General features: G+C 32.7%; 1 protein-coding gene across 1 annotated transcript; it reads left to right on the top strand.

Annotated features, from left to right (window-relative positions):
- Nucleotides 1–8,489: 8,489 nt before the first annotated feature.
- Nucleotides 8,490–9,227, top strand: LOC101266379 (peroxidase RIP1-like). The gene is made up of 3 exons (XM_069290054.1): nt 8,490–8,657; nt 8,753–8,932; nt 9,039–9,227. The coding sequence occupies exons 1-3, from the start codon at nt 8,490–8,492 to the stop codon at nt 9,225–9,227; spliced, it is 537 nt and encodes a 178-aa protein (XP_069146155.1).
- The last annotated feature ends 7,346 nt before the right edge of the window (nt 9,228–16,573 follow it).

The raw sequence follows: 16,573 nt of genomic DNA, 5'->3' as shown, positions 1-16,573 counted from the left end.
TTTGATTAGTGAGATAAATCGTTTGTAAAATAGATTTGCACATAAATATATTTTATGTATAAGATAAAATATACACAATTACTATAACAAAAACAACTTTTAGCGGTAGTAAATATTGACACTAATAAAGAGTGCTAAAATCTTTATAGGCATTAGTTAAGTGTCATTAGAACTAATGTCGCTAAAGACTTTAGAAATATATACAAAAAGTGACAATTACCATTAAAAATATATATTTAATAATAATTAATAATTAAATACAGCTAATGGTTATTTTTGTTGTAGTGAATATGTTATGTGATTATATTAGCTAACTATATAAAAACTTGATTTCCAATTAAGTCAGGGGCGGCTGATAAGCTTTTTAAAAAAAAAACTTTGGCCTTTGGCCCTCAATTTTAGGGGGCCCTATTTATTTTTTTTTGGTAGCTTAAATAGTGTTGATATTCAATTTTGATCCTTTTCGATAGTAATTAATTAGCGAGCTTCTTGAGTTTAAACGATTTAAAATAATAAATTTTATTTTCTAAAAAATGAAAATAATAATTAAAATTTTAGCTTGCAAATTATTTTATGTAAGGTTTTGACACTTGTTTATATTGTTTTAGCTAATGTATATGTCTCGCATAATCATTCGTATAATTATTATAATTTTATAAGTATTCAAAATCGAAAAAATAATAATGATAGTAATACTTTATTTTATATAAATATTTGGTTAATTATTTTAAGCTTATATTTTGAATCTTTAGTTTATATTCGAATTAATTATTTTATTAACCTTAAGAAGCTTGTTAATTAATTATCTTAATTCGTCTCTTTTTAAAATTGTAATCTAGTTGCCCAATTACAATTCGGCTAAATTGGTAGTATTCTAAAAAGACAATTTTTGGATCATTTATTAGCCAATTTCCAATCGTTCAGCCCATTCCCTCCCATTTCAAACCTCAGGCCACTTATTAATAGTTGCCCCAGCCTATCACTTTAACTCAAAATCAGGGAAAAAGCATGACCCAATGTAATTCTTAACATAATCACAGCCCATCAAAAATCACTTTCAGCAGCAGCCTAACAATTTCAACCCGACCCAATCATGCCCTTTCTCCTTCACACGAAAGAAACAACAGAAGGGAGGTACGGCTTTTTTGTCGGCTTTCTTAACGTCCCCTTCATTAGTACAGCCACAACTGCACTAGAGACATGCGAGAATTGTCCTTGAGATGACGAGATTGCTCTACGCTGCCCTCCCAAGGACAGGTGAGTCGATCTCAAGCATTGATCGCACCTTTCTTTCTTTAGGAATGAGTTGAATTTTCAGAAAAGGTGGTCTGTCCAAAATTGATGAAGATTTTGATTTCAAATTTTGAATTCATGGGCCTTGAATATAATTTTTCATCCAGTCCCCCCTCCCCCCCCCCCCCCCCACTTTTATCAAAACTCTAATTCCTCTCTATATATATTCTCTACTGTTCCTTTTAGAAGGGGGGAGAATTTTTTTTCCTAAAGATTATTCTTAAGCAGAAACACTCATATCAGTTGAAGAAAATAGGAAAGAATATACACGGAAAACACGTATTAGCTCTATTCAGATCAAAGATAGTGCTTAGTATCCTAGATCATTGTTCGAATTCAAGTCGCGAAGTGGAGACAAGCCCCCATTTGCTCGCCTTATCCCTAGTTCGCTGCTCGAAAAAGGTAACATCTTTCCTTTGGATATATTTCTCGTCTTTGTTGCTTTAATGTGATACTGTTATTGTGTTGCGTCGTCGAGTTTGGTAGTTTAAACGTGATGTATGGTTGCCCTTGATCGATTTTACTGTTTTTTGTATCTCATTTCGATCAAGCATCATGGGAATATTTCAGATGTTACATGTGGTTGGTTTTGTGCTTGTGTAGTTGGCTGAGTCATTTGTTAAGCATGTTAGCATCATCACTGATCCCTTAGTTTAGTTGGTAACAGAGTAATCATTTCTTTATAATATGAGGTTTATGCTGGGATTATTTTGGCTGCCCGTGTCCTAAAAAATGTATTTCTTAGTTTCTTCGACTATAGCAATTACGTCTACCTAAAATCTAAGCTTATTGGTCGATTGGGTTCTTAGTCGATAAAATCATTTTTATTGTCTTGTTGTGATCCTTAGGCGCTAAAAGATTTGCTCTACTGTGTTGTGCATATTCTATGGTTTAGTTTAAATTTTTTCTTTTTCTTGTCCACATTGCTGGAATTTAGTTCTTCCGAACACTTTTTGGTATGAAGGTTTCCTTTCCGAGATAGAATTTGTAGTTCTTAAGTCGTCTGGAATTTCCGCCATTACAAAATTTAGTTCGTGGGTGTTCTCTCTAGTTGTATGCTTTTGTCCCGGATGATTTTGTATGACAATCTATTAAGTTGGAGTCGGCATAAGTGATACTCTCTAATGGAAAAATAAGCTTACTTTTCTCTCTTTATTGTTTATACGTAGTGTATTTTAATAATGGGCAGTAGATGCCTTTTCTTGGCAGCAACATTTGGCTATAATTTTCTCCCATCAACAAGTGACATACTTTTTATTCAATTTTTTTTATCACTTTATCACTAATATTCAATAGTTTAATGGCTACTGTTCACCTATTGCTTTGTTGTTTTTGATTATTTTTTTTTTTGCTTTGAAGTTTGACATGGTTAAACCCAAGTTTATATGATTCCCATCACCCCTTTTAGTGTAATATTACAAATTCTTATCGATTAATGTCAACTGAACCCCGTTTTAAGCCGAAATATTATTAAGAAACTTTGTTGGTTAATTCCTTTATTTTGACATTTCGAGTAGCTGCTAATTCTTGTTCATTTGTTCTTTTTTCATGTGAAATCTCCTCCGAATCCTCACGGGTTATCTCCTCACGTTTGCCTATTGGGCCATAAAGGCTCAGTACTTTTGCTTATCGAGTCGTCCAGCCTCATAAAAATTATGTACAGATTGAGAGCAGTAGCATGTTGCTGGAAATTCAATTTCCCAGCCCCGAAAAGTCGAAAAGTAGACTGATATACCATTTATATACATTCGTATATAGTAGGAATATATGGTATACAGTGTAAAAAACGTGCCAATACAGAAAAAACGCATAAATACAAAGATATGGATGAAATTACAGGTTTTGGAGCGTGGGAATTATTGAAATACATGACGTATACATAGGATATACACTCAATGTATGTCATGGAGGATGAAAATGGAAAGGGGACAAAAGCCCAAGGAATAATTTAGCAAGCCCAATTGATTCCTAAGTGGGCAAGACCTATTTTGGATCATTATCTTAGAAATAGGACAGGTGGGCCAAAGCCCAACTTAGTAAAATTTAGGCAAAATTGGCCCAAGTTCAAATGTTTCCTCTCTCTCTTTATTAATTTGTTCTTATGTTGACTAAAGTCTTTGATTATGATTTAATTAATTCTCAAATGATAGGCACCTCTTTCTTATCTTTTTATACATATACTCTGAATTTATTTATATACATATAATGTTACTTAGTTTTTTATTCTACTTCTTGGTCTTTGTCAACCCTTAAGTCATTCCTTTAGGTCATCCCCTTAGTTATTTTTCCGTAAAAAGAGATAATTAATTTTTAATGATAAATAAGTAAAAATTTTATATATATATATATATATATATATATATACACACGTAAAAAATTATTTTTATACAAGTCACTTGACCTTTATTTTGTTATTCTAATCAACCACCTTTAGTCACTCCTTTTAAAATAATCTCTTTCTTTGCACTAAATTAATTAATTAGAAAATAATAATAATTTTAAGTAAACGAAATGATAAAAATAAACTTTAGTTGGAAAAGTTGGTAAATTCAAGTCAAAGACATTTTTAGTCAAATCGCCGGTCAATCGCGAGTTAGCGGGCATTTCAAGGGCTTAATACCTTCCCAAAATGTATATTTGAATTTCGAACCCTTTTCAACTTATTCTTTTATCTGTTTTAAAATCTTTGAAAAATAATTGTAAGTTTTCTTAATTTAACTAAAAAAATCAAATGACGACTCTGTTAACGTGAAAAGTCGATTTTTTAATTCATAAGATTAATTGATTTTTTGAAACTTAATCATTTTCATTTATATATATTTTTAGTAAAACAGATTGAATTAATTTTTTTTAAAAAATAGAACAAAGACTCAAAATGACCATTAGGCATTAATGAGACAACGACTTACTATTTTACCTTTTCAATGTGTATTTCTTTTTTATTCGTACAAGTTTTATTTTATTTTTTACCTTATGCTTTTTCTAATTTTATTTTTATGTATTCTATCATTATCTCTTCTATTTCTTCTCTCTATCATTTTTCTAATCTTATATCTCTTATTCAAAACTTAATAATTTACTTGTTTTATTGATAATTTTAATTTTAAAAAAGTATAATTTATAATAAATTTGAAGAAAAATATATCACAACAATCCAATTCAATTTCGAAAATCAAGTGTTCATAATTTCAAATTCGATATATCATTCTAATTTCTAATATTACCTTTATTTTATATCTTATGTTTATTATATATTTTATTTGATATAATAAATAGTGTTTAAAATATTTGTTAGATTTTAATATTGTCAACTAAAAAATATGAATTCGATCATTCAAAACTTAAAAGAAAAAAAAAGTCAATAACTTGATAAAATCATACAAGTAGAAGACAATAATCTATTTGAGATACTCAATCAAATAAAAAGACTTGATCCTTTTTCAAATGCTGTCGGTGCTTATAGAATAATGTTAACAATTCCTGTAATAATCGCCTTAGCAAAAAGAAGTTTTTCAAAATTAAAAATAATAAAATTAAAAAATAATAATGTCTCAAGAAAGATTAAGTGATTTGACTTTATTATCGATTGAAAAAGAATTATTAGAAGAGATGACTACACAAAAATTATTAACAACTTTTCATCTCAAAAAGCTAGTAAAAATATATTTGAAAAAAATATTTATAATTTTTTTTTGAAGGCCTCTAGTTCGATTTTGACCTTAACCAACGGATTTGAGCCGCCCCTGAATTAAGTATATGCGTGGCAAATAAAGTCCATATATTACACTTGTTGCTCAAGTATATATATATCCTATTCTTGTAATAACGTAAATAGCAAAAACAAGTGAAAAACAATAGTTTTCTCTCACTCTCTTAGTGTGTAGTTTATACATGCATTAGTTTTTATATAACAATATGCTCCTTTTCTTACTCTAATCACGAAATAATAATCAGGTTAATATATTAATTTGTGAATCCCAACTTTGATAACTCAGAGAATCGACACTTTCATTAATTAATTGCTAGCAATTCTACCGTAAAATTTTCTTCTTTTTCATTATATTTATTGTATTGTCTTCGATAAAATGAGCAGTAAGCAAATTGATAATATTATAGACCTGGTGGACTAATTTAACCTTCAATATCATAGAAGTAGCACCTGAATATTCAGATAACTACTCCCTCCCTCCATTATTTTATTTGTCCGTATTAACTTGATATACTCTTTAAGAAGCAAATCAAATAGTTAAACAGAATAATAATTTTATTATATTATTCTCTTAGTATAATAGATTACATACTCTGAGAAATGTTTTAGAAAAAAAATTATACTTAATAAGTAGAGTAAATTAAAAATTAAGTGATAAATTATTTTTAAAAATTGAACAAGTAAAAATAAATATTCATTTTTGATATATATAGTGGATGAAAGAAGTGCTAATGAAAGTGGAGTACTATATACTATAATTTTGACAAAAGGAGATATTTGCTACATTCTAACCAAGTTTATTAATACAAATTTCATTCTACAGTATCAATATAAACAAATTAAAAGAGACATAAAACGTAGTATTCAAACATAGTTGTCGATGTACTGTGTCACGTATACTTCTGTCATATAGTTTTAAAATATTTAATTTTTTTAAAATATTAAATTAAATTTATCTTTTAAAAATTAATTAAATTAACTTTTAATAAATATAATATTACAAATAATTCTGGACGAAAGAAGTTCATCATTATATATAACTTAATACTAAATTGCATGTTGTTAACGGTGATATGAATTTTTTTCTAGGGTGGTTATTCATTTTTTTATATTTTGACTTTTTCTCGAAATTTGTAGTTGGTAGTTGCTCATAATGAATCAACTTTTAATTATTTTTTGTTAATCTCTTGAGTTTCACTGAGAGGAGGTTTTTGGTACTAATTAATTTAATTCATTATGCATTTTATCGCTCAAAATTTGAAATTATATTAAGTTCATATTTACTCGAACTTAAAGGGTGATTTAGAAATTTAAAAAGTTATTTTATTTTCATAATTAATTAGTTAATTAATTTATAAAATTATAAACAAATATTTTTGAATAAGAATTATTTTTATTTTTTTAAGGCGATAGATTTGATATAAAAAAAAATATTATAGTTGATTGTAAATATTTATTTGATTGAATTTCACCTCAAGTGGTGGTTGCGGAGAGTTTATTTGCCAAGTCAAAACTGATAGTCTTTTAAACATTTCGTGCATGTATTGATTCAACGTACTACAAAATTAAAAATTGTTTTATTAATTAGAAATTGTCAAAAGTGTTGCTCAATCTTGTGAGAGTTGCTAAACCTACAACTATTGTCGTGTTACTGTAGTTAACTATAGGGGTGGTAAAATGGATAAATAATATGAGTATTTATTCATATTATTTACATTAAATGAATTGAGTATCCAACTTATTTGAAAATGAATAAAAAAACTAATAATACCCATATTATTCATTTAAAAATGGATAGTTAAATGAATAAAACCGGTAAAAGCAAATAAAAAAAAGTAAATAAAGGGTTGAATAATAAAAAAATCTACAAAAAATTATGAAACTTTTTTTTACATTTAATTTGGGATAGGGGGTCGTATGGATGGGGTGGAATAGGGGACTGCTAGGGGTAAGGAGCGGGTTCTAAGGGGTGGGGTGATTATTTTTTTTAAAAAAAATTAAAAATATTCATGAAAAAAATAAAATTTTTGCTATTTTTTTGGGATGGGGTGTTTTTTTTTTTTTGAGGGGGGGGGGGGGTGTGGTAATTTTTTTTGATTTTCTAAAAATATTTAACGATTTTTTTTGGATGGGGTATGGAGAGGGGGCTGGTAGGGGTAGGGGGTGCGGGGAAAGGGGGTGGCTGGTAGGGGGTAGGGAGTGGGGACTTGTAGGGGTTGGTTGGAATTTTATTTTTTACATTTTTTTTTGGGTGGGTGGGGGGGGGGGGGGGGGGGCTAGTAGAGATGGAGTTAAGTGATAATTTTTTGTCTTTTTTTTTTTTTTGCTTTTGGGTAAACTCGTTTTATCTATTTAAAATATTAATAAAGTCGTATAGTTTATTCATTTTTATTTAACTCGTTTTTTGATCGACTTATATTCGACTCGTTTGTCACTCCTAATCAAGAGTAATAATTTTTTTATCTATAAATACAACCTCATTCTACTCTAATCATCACAAAATCATAAACACAATCAGAAAGTGTACAACTTAGAGCCTGTTTGGCTCAGCTTAAAAGCTGGTCAAACTGACTTAAAAGCTGATTTTTGACTTATTTAGCTGTTTGACAATACTCAAAATAATTTATTTTAAGTTTAAAAAAAACTTATTTTAAGCCAAAAGTTAAAAACTGGGGTAGGGGTGCTTTTTTTTTCTCCAGCTTATAAGCTGTTTTAAGTAGACCACATTTTTACCTTTTTGCCCTTAATATTTTTATACAATCTCCAAATTACCCACATAACCCTAACATCTCTTTCTTCTATTTTTCCCTTTTCACTTGTGGATGATAGACAATTACTATTACTAATGAATGAAAATAAAATAAATCTAAAATCTTTCAAGTGATCTATTCAAATTATATATTATTAAAATGTAAAATAAGTTGCACATATAACTTAATTAAAAATTTATATTCCTCTTATAAATAATTTGTGATAATAAAGAAATATGTGAATGATAGACAATTATTATTACCTATGGATGAAACTAAAATAAAATCTTAAATTGTTCTTTAATCTATTCAAATTATATATCTTTAAAATCTATAATAAGTTTATATTCCTCTTATAAATAATTTGTGATGAGAAAGAAATATGTGAATGATAGCAAAATATAATTATTTATGGCTGTAAAATATAAATTAATTAACTTTTATTATGTTAACAGCTTTTAAGGGTATTTCAGACATTTGATTTAAAAAGCTGTTTATCAACACTTATTTGCCAAACACATCAACAACTTTTTTTTAACTTCAGCACTTTTATTCAAACGCATAACTGCTTATTTTAAAAATAAGTTTCAGCACTTTCAAAAGTACTTTTTAAAGCTGCTTTTATTAAGGTCATCCAAACGGGCCCTTATTCATAGACTCTCTATATAGTAATTATACAAACAAACAAAAAGAAAAAGGCTTCAAGTTATAACTTGGTGTTTCTTCATGTGTTAATCATGTTTTGTTTAGCAAGCATCGCTTTTTTGGATTTGTCATATGATTTTTACGATGATATTTGTCCCCAAGCTTTACCAACCATTAAACGGGTAGTTGAGGATGCAATCAGACAATCAGACAAGAGAGACGAATGGGCGCCTCTTTGCTACGATTACATTTTCATGATTGTTTCGTTAGTTTAATTTCTTTCTCTCCTAGCTAGTTAATAATGTTTGGTAATTGCTTGAAATGTTGTTACTAATTATTGTATTAATAAATGCAGGGTTGTGACGCTTCAATTTTTCTTGATCAAATGACTACTATTGATAGTGAAAAGACTGCTCATGATAATAACAATTCTGCTAGAGAATTTGAGGTGATTGATAGAATTAAAGCGGAGATTGATAAAGTTTGTGGTCGTCCAGTTGTGTCTTGTGCAAAGCTACATGGACCAACATGGGAAGTAGAACTAGGAAGAAGAGATTCAACTACAAACAAGTAGTACCACTACCAATAATAACATTCCAACACTGTTGATGGACTTACTTGCACTTATTGACAACTTTAAGAAGCAAGGTTTGGATGAGAAAGATCTCGTTGCTCTCTCCAGTGTCCACACACTAGGGTTTACTCAGTATCCCACCTTTAGGAATGAAATTTACAATGAAGCTACTATCATTGACTCAACCTTTGCAAGTCAGAAACAAGCAAATTGTCCGCGTAGTGGTGGTGATTCCAATCTTGCTGTTGACCAATGATTAGTATATTTAACTAATTTTAAAAAATTATTTATGTTATAAATTCATTGAATGAGTGGATAGTCCATAAGGTTGGTACATAAACAACCATTCATATTCACTAGGTTACATGAACCTTTTTGGATAAGAATGTATCTATTTATTATGATACTTAATATGGTGACCTTTGGAGTGATTTCTCACTCTATAAATAGGATTGTTTATTCACTATTGTAATATATACATTTGAGACTTGAATACACTTGAATAAGAAGAAAATTCCTCTTCTTCTATCTACATCTCTTGTCTTCTTCTCTTTATGATTATATCTCTTATGAGCTTGATTTTATAACACGTTATCAGCACGAATCTCTAGCCAATTAAGATTGAGTTTTAGTTTTTCTTTAACTCATGTTTTGGTTGATCTCGGTATGAGAATCAAGGTATTATATGCATAAAATCAGGTATGAATTTTCTAGAATATTTTATGATTTAGAATAAAAATAATATTCAGTCACTAACAATTATCAAGAACCGAAGACATATACTACTATTGGTTGAATATAACATGCTATACAAAACTTCTTAAATAAAAGAAGGTATAAAATTTTAATAGCATGAGTTTGAATGTTATTTTGATTGTTTTGAAAGACTGAAAGGGTGAGTCATGTTGTACTTCGGTCTATTATACCGTTGGTTAAGGGTAAGACGATGGATTCAAGTTTCATCGCACCAAAAGGATAAGACATCTGATTAAAGTCCGGATGCACCATAATGAAAAATATTTGAGGATAAGACGATAGATTCAAGTTCTATTGCACCAAAAGGGTAAGACATCAATTTGAGTTTTGATGCACCGTGATTGGGTTTAAGTCCCATAGAATCATGACGTAAAACGCCTTATATGGATAAGAGATTGAGTTTGAGTCAATGCACCATAATGATGATATAATGATGACTAAAGCTTTGATGAAAAATCTTGAAATTCGTCCTACTGAATTTGCTTCATTCATTGAAAATAATGTGGTAGCAACATGTAATAACTCTGAAATTCGCCTGTTAACTTGCTCCATTCAATCATATGAATGTGGTAGCAGTGAATATTAGTCTGAAAGATGACAAATGATTAATGATATGAATAAGGGTGTGGAGGGACATAATTATAATAGTCATCATTGTGGTAATGATAAAAGGAAGAACACTATGAGTTCTTCAAATAGTCCTTCAAAATGTGAAGGCAATTTTTATTATCAAAATGGTATGAAAGGTCATTAGACTTGTGAATGTTGTCAACCCAATAATTTGACAAATTTATAAATCTTCTTATGATACAAGAAGATAAAGTGATGGTACACTTAATCTTTCAAAGTGATCTTGAGGTGTGTCATGAAAATATGATGAATTTTAAAGCCATGACAATGTGCTTATAATGCAAATTTATGAAGTACATATAAATAATTAGTCCATTCCTTGAAGAGAATGTGACTTGTGATGAGTATCGTGAATGCTCGACCATTCTATAAGAGAATGGGTCCAGATGTGATAAAATCATTATGGGTTGGATATATTCCACAACTCACCTCTATGGAAGGTTTGAGAAAAAAATGATATACGTCACTTCTCATCTCTACGGGAGATTTGAGATAAAAGAAATTTTATTTGGCAGAAATGGCTAATTGTAAAGTACGTTTTATACGTCACTATGGTATGTTTATTGTGAACTACCGAAAGGGCAAAAGAAAAAAATAGTTCTTGCCTATAGGGGTTGTGGTCATTATTGTGTGGCAATACAAATTTGTCATTGGTTGTGTACCTATGGTACAACAAAAGTAATGCAAGAAAGACGTCTTGCTCGTAATGATTTTGACCATGACAATAATAATATAATTTCCTCCTTGAAAGAGATGCTCACCATAGGGATGGTGTCATGCAATATGTCATAGTACACAAAATTAATTGCAAGCTCTAACGAGTTGTGCTATTATCAGAGGAATAATATTGGGGTTGTAGTAAGTCTCAAAAGAAATTTTTTAAGTTTCGGATGAATGAAAATAAATATTGAGAATATAAATCACTACAACCGAAGAGGGTTATAATGTTTATGTAAAAGATTACCCCACTTTTCCTCCTGTTTGTTCCATACAAACATGTACATGCCGATGAAATCACATGTAAAAGTAAATTATAAGTGTACTAAAATAAAGATCAGTTGGCATGACTAGTTGACCATTCCGATTAAATGTAATGCAAACATGATTGAGAATTCAGGTGATTTATATGATGAAGAAATAAAGATTCTTCAAGAATTCTCTTGTGTTGCTTGTTCTCTTGATAAAATGATCATTGTACCAGCTATGGTCGGGACTATAATTCCCTAAAAATTTTTGGAACATATAAAAGGGTGAATATGGGCCTGTTCACCTGTCATGTGGATCATTTGCAACTATATGATTAATGCATCTATGCGATGGTCACATGTATTTTGTTGTCAACTTACAAATTGGTTTTTGTAAGGTTGTTTGCTCGAATTGTTAAAATTAATAGCATAGTTCCAAATTATGAAATTATATTGATAATGCTAGTTGATTTAGCAGAAATTGTATGCCTCCAATTATAGCTAAATCATGGTTATGAGAACAAAACTCCCAAATAAGATTTGGTATGAGATAATTTTGTTTAACATGTAGCAACACATGTATGCATCAAACCAACAAGGTTTCCCCATTAAAATTGGTTCAGGGTCAGGAACCATATAATTTTCATCTAAAATATTGAATGTGCGGTTATGATTTTAATTGCTCAACCATGCACAAAGATGAACTTCCAAATAAGGTTGGAATGAATGTTAGATTTTCTAACATTCGGGGGAGAAATGATTGACAGCTGAAAATTATGTGTGAGGTTAATTATGAATTATCTAAATCCTCGTTAAATAAATATGTGAACTTAAAGTTCAAGGGATAATTCAGTTACATAATATTGCAAATCAGTTGCCAGATGAATGCACTGACCCTATGATATAATTTAGCTGCAAATGCTCCAGTTTGAAGTCCATGAAGGACAGAGTTTATAATACGCCGAAAGCGTAATTGACCAATCGATTCCAAATATGAAATTCCTTGAAGAAGGAAGGAGCAAATGATCAATATGGTCATGATAATGAGGCAAGTGCTATAAAAGAGCACATTGACATAACACTTCATAAAATCTTGAAAAAGGTTCAAGTACCTGAAATAATGAAAAATGAAGAGATCTCGATAAGTTATGTCTTGTTGGAATTGATATCAAATAACCGTCGACGGTATCTTTGATATGAGGTAGTGCTCAATGATATAAATTGTGACGAGGATCTTGAATTCAAATCTGTCATATAGTGTGGACAGATAAATGGTTGGCCAAGTAAAATGCATACTTCAAGTATATTTTGTTTCACTTAGAAAAGTGACATTTTGGACTGGTAGTCCATAAATCAAGGTATAATGTCAGTGGGGTACAAATAAATAATTATGTGATAGTATAACCGTAATATATCAAATACGGTTTGTGCCTTGGGGCATAAAGATTTATCACAAAAATCCTGACATTATTGGAGATGTTTTCTCTTTTGGTGGATGCAATGAGGTTTGTTTTGATCTGGCGAAATATGAAAACTTGAATGCATGTAATGAATAATTGTAATGTCTAGCTAGACAATGAAGGTTATATGAAAATCCTTGAAACAATCGAGGTGTCTGAAGCATATAAGAGTTTGAAAGAAACTTTTCCAATAAAGCTTCAAGAATCCTTATATGGATTGAAATAGTCGAGGAAGAAAAAGGGTACAAAAGAATGACCCTAATAGTCCTTGTATTTTTATGAAAAGGTCTTGGTAAGACAAAATTTTGTCTTGACCTACAGATTGATAATTTGACAAATGAAATATTTGTCTAACAGTGGACATACACTGAAAAGTTTTGATGCAATTTTATATGGATAAATCGCATTCATTGAGTACCCCAATGATTATGAGATCACTTGACATAAATGATGATTCAGTTTGATCTCAAAAGAAGGATGATGAGTTTCTTGGTGATGAAACTCTATCTTGGTGCAATCAGGGCACTAGTGCATCTTACTAACAATATTTGACTAGATATTTGTTTTGCAGTAAATTTACTGGCAAGATTCAGTTTCTCCCCGATAAAAGGACATTGAAATGGTGTTGAACACATGATTAAATATCCTCGAAGGACCATAGTTATGGGCTTATTCTATTCCGAGGAATCCAAGACAAAATTGATTGGTTACACAGATGCAGAATATTTATCTGATCTGCATAAACTTCTATCTCAATCACGCTATGTGTTTGCATGTGGAGACACAATAATATCCTAGGGATCAATGAAGCAAATGTTGCTCTGCAGAAATAAAAGTCCTCCATGAAGCAAGTCAAAAGTGCGTATTGTTGAATGCCTTGAATCGGACCCGCTACAAACAGAAAGGACGGGGGTCAGCGAGTCGGGGGGTCCAGGGGGGCGACGCGCCCCCTGGCCTGGGGGTCCGGGGGGTTGGAGACGCCCCCGGCCCGACGGTATACAATGTTGTTGTATTGGGCCCTTAATTTTCTGTTGATTCTGTATGTTGGGCCCAAGCCTGTTAGGGCGTAGCTTAGCACTATATATAGACGCTATGGGAAACCCTATTCTGTAATTCTGTTTTTGCCTCTCCATAATAAAACTGCTCCCTCTCTTCCCGTGGACGTAGCCAATTTATTGGTGAATCACGTAAATCTGTTGTCTTGTTTTTCGCGTTTATATTTTCTCGTATTATCTCAAATTCCGCACAACAAATTGGTATCAGAGCCTCTCGGTTAATCGGTGTTCTTGGAGAATTTGAGATGTCTGCTTTGAACGTGAAAATCGACAAATTCACAGGGAGGAACAGTTTCAGTTTATGGCAGATCAAGATGCGGGCTTTGTTGAAACAGCAAGGCTTCTGGGCGCCGTTGTCGAAAGACAAGAACGCCGTCGTTACTCCTGAGATGGCGATTCTGGAGGAAAAGGCGCACTCGACGATCATGCTGTGTCTTGCGGATGACGTCATCACGGAGGTCTCGGATGAAGAGACTGCTGCTGGTCTCTGGTTGAAGCTGGAGAGTTTGTACATGACAAAATCTCTAACCAACAAGCTGCTTCTGAAACAACGTCTATTCGGTTTACGAATGGCTGAAGGTACACAACTCAGGGAACACTTGCTATTATAGGATATAGGAGAGTGACTGTAAACACACAACTTCCACCCTCTTGGCTGTAGTTTGAGGAGTGGGAGAGTCAGAGTCGAAAAGAGGAGCAATTGAATACTTTGCTATTAGAATTGCGTAATATCGATGTGAAGATCGAGGATGAAGATGCTGCCCTGATTCTGTTAGTATCTCTCCCAATGTCGTTTGAGAATTTTGTTCAATCGTTCATTGTTGGGAAAGATACTGTGTCACTGGAAGAAGTTAGATCGGCCCTTCATAGCAGGGAATTACGGCATAAGGCTAACGGCACAAGTACGGACATACAGCCTTCCGGTCTGTTCACCAGTAGCGGAAAGGGAAGGAAAAACGGCGGAAAGAAAAATAAGCCGATGTCGAAGGGTGCAAAGCCGGATGATGTTTGTAATTACTGCAAGGAGAAGGGACATTGGAAATTTGATTGTCCGAAGAAGAAGAAGCAATCGGAAAAACAATCAGTGTCTGCTGCTGTTGCTGAAGAAGACACCAATTCTGAAGAAGATATTGCCCTAGTTGCGGATGAGCACACTCATTATTCAGATGTGTGGATTCTTGATTCTGGGGCATCCTATCACATCTGTCCTAGGAGAGAGTGGTTCACGACTTATGAGCAGGTAGACGGAGGCAGCATCTCGATGGCCAACAGTTCTGTCTGCAAGGTGGTTGGGACAGGCTCGATCAAGATAAGGACACATGACGGTAGCTTCTGCACATTGAACGAGGTCAGGCACGTTCCATTGATGACGAAAAATCTGATATCTCTCAGTCTTTTGGACAGCAAGGGATTCAGCTGGTCGGGAAAAGATGGAGTCTTGCGGGTCTGGAAGGGTTCAAATTTGATTCTGAAAGGTGTCATGCGTGGTACTTTGTATTTTCTACAAGGTTCCACGGTTACAGGTTCAGCCCATGTTGCATCGTCAGAATTTCACCAGAAGGATATGACTAAGTTATGGCACATGAGACTTGGTCATATGGGTGAAAGAGGGATGCAAATTCTGTCAAAGGAGGATTTACTTGCTGGTCATAAGGTTAAGAGCCTAGAGTTTTGTGAACATTGTGTTTTTGGAAAACTACATCGCAACAAGTTTCCAAAGGCCATTCATAGAACAAAAGGCACACTTGATTATATCCATTCTGATTGCTGGGGTCCATGCCGTGTTGAGTCTTTGGGAGGTTGCAGATTTTTTGTGTCCATTATTGATGACTACTCAAGGATGACTTGGGTGTACATGATGAAGCATAAAAGTGAAGCCTTCCAGAAGTTCAAGGAGTGGAAAATTTTGATGGAAAATCAAACAGGGAAGAAGATCAAGAGGTTGCGAACTGATAATGGGCTGGAATTCTGTTGGTCTGAATTTGATCAATTCTGTAAGGATGAAGGGATTGCTCGACATCGTACAGTCAGAAATACACCACAGCAGAACGGTGTAGCTGAGCGGATGAATCAAACACTTCTGGAGAGAGCAAGGTGCATGCTCTCTAATGCTGGGCTAGATAGAAGATTCTGGGCAGAAGCGGTTAGTACAGCTTGCTACTTAATTAACCGCGGACCACATACAGGCATACAGTGCAAGACACCTATGGAGATGTGGTCAGGAAAAGCTGCTGATTATTCAAATCTGAAAGCTTTTGGTTGTACGACTTACTATCACGTCAGTGAAGGTAAGTTAGAACCAAGAGCTAAAAAGGGAGTATTTGTGGGCTACGGAGATGGAGTGAAAGGTTTCAGAATCTGGTCTCCAGCAGAAAAGAGGGTTATTATGAGCAGGAACGTTGTCTTTGATGAAAGTTCTCTGCTTAGAACCATTGTGAAGCCTACAACTACGTCAGAAACTGGGAGTCTTGACAAACAGGTGGAGTTTCAAGTCATTCAGAATGAGAGAGATTTAAAGGAACCTGAAGAGGAGGATCAAGAGCCACAGACAGAAACTGATATTCCAGAATCTATGCCATCAGATATCCATCAGAGTATAGCTCAAGATCGGCCAAGGAGGGTTGGAGTTCGGCCACCTACGAGGTATGGTTTTGAGGACATGGTGGGTTATGCACTGCAGGTTGCTGAAGAGATAGATACATCTGAGCCGTCTACTTACAAAGAAGCCATTTTAAG

The sequence above is a fragment of the Solanum lycopersicum genome, chromosome 10, assembly GCF_036512215.1.
Source record: "Solanum lycopersicum chromosome 10, SLM_r2.1".
Classification (NCBI taxonomy): domain Eukaryota; kingdom Viridiplantae; phylum Streptophyta; class Magnoliopsida; order Solanales; family Solanaceae; genus Solanum; species Solanum lycopersicum.
Note: the sequence above shows the minus strand (reverse complement) of the source record. Positions and strands in the feature narration are given on the sequence as shown.

What these genes read in the sequence shown, in the direction of transcription:
- LOC101266379 (XM_069290054.1), top strand. Translation starts at nt 8,490, where the DNA reads ATGTTTTGTTTAGCAAGCATCGCTTTTTTGGATTTGTCATATGATTTT. An exon ending in ACGATTACATTTTCATGATT is followed by an intron (nt 8,658 to 8,752) that starts GTTTCGTTAGTT and finishes TAATAAATGCAG; the next exon opens with GGTTGTGACGCTTCAATTTT. An exon ending in TACATGGACCAACATGGGAA is followed by an intron (nt 8,933 to 9,038) that starts GTAGAACTAGGA and finishes GACAACTTTAAG; the next exon opens with AAGCAAGGTTTGGATGAGAA.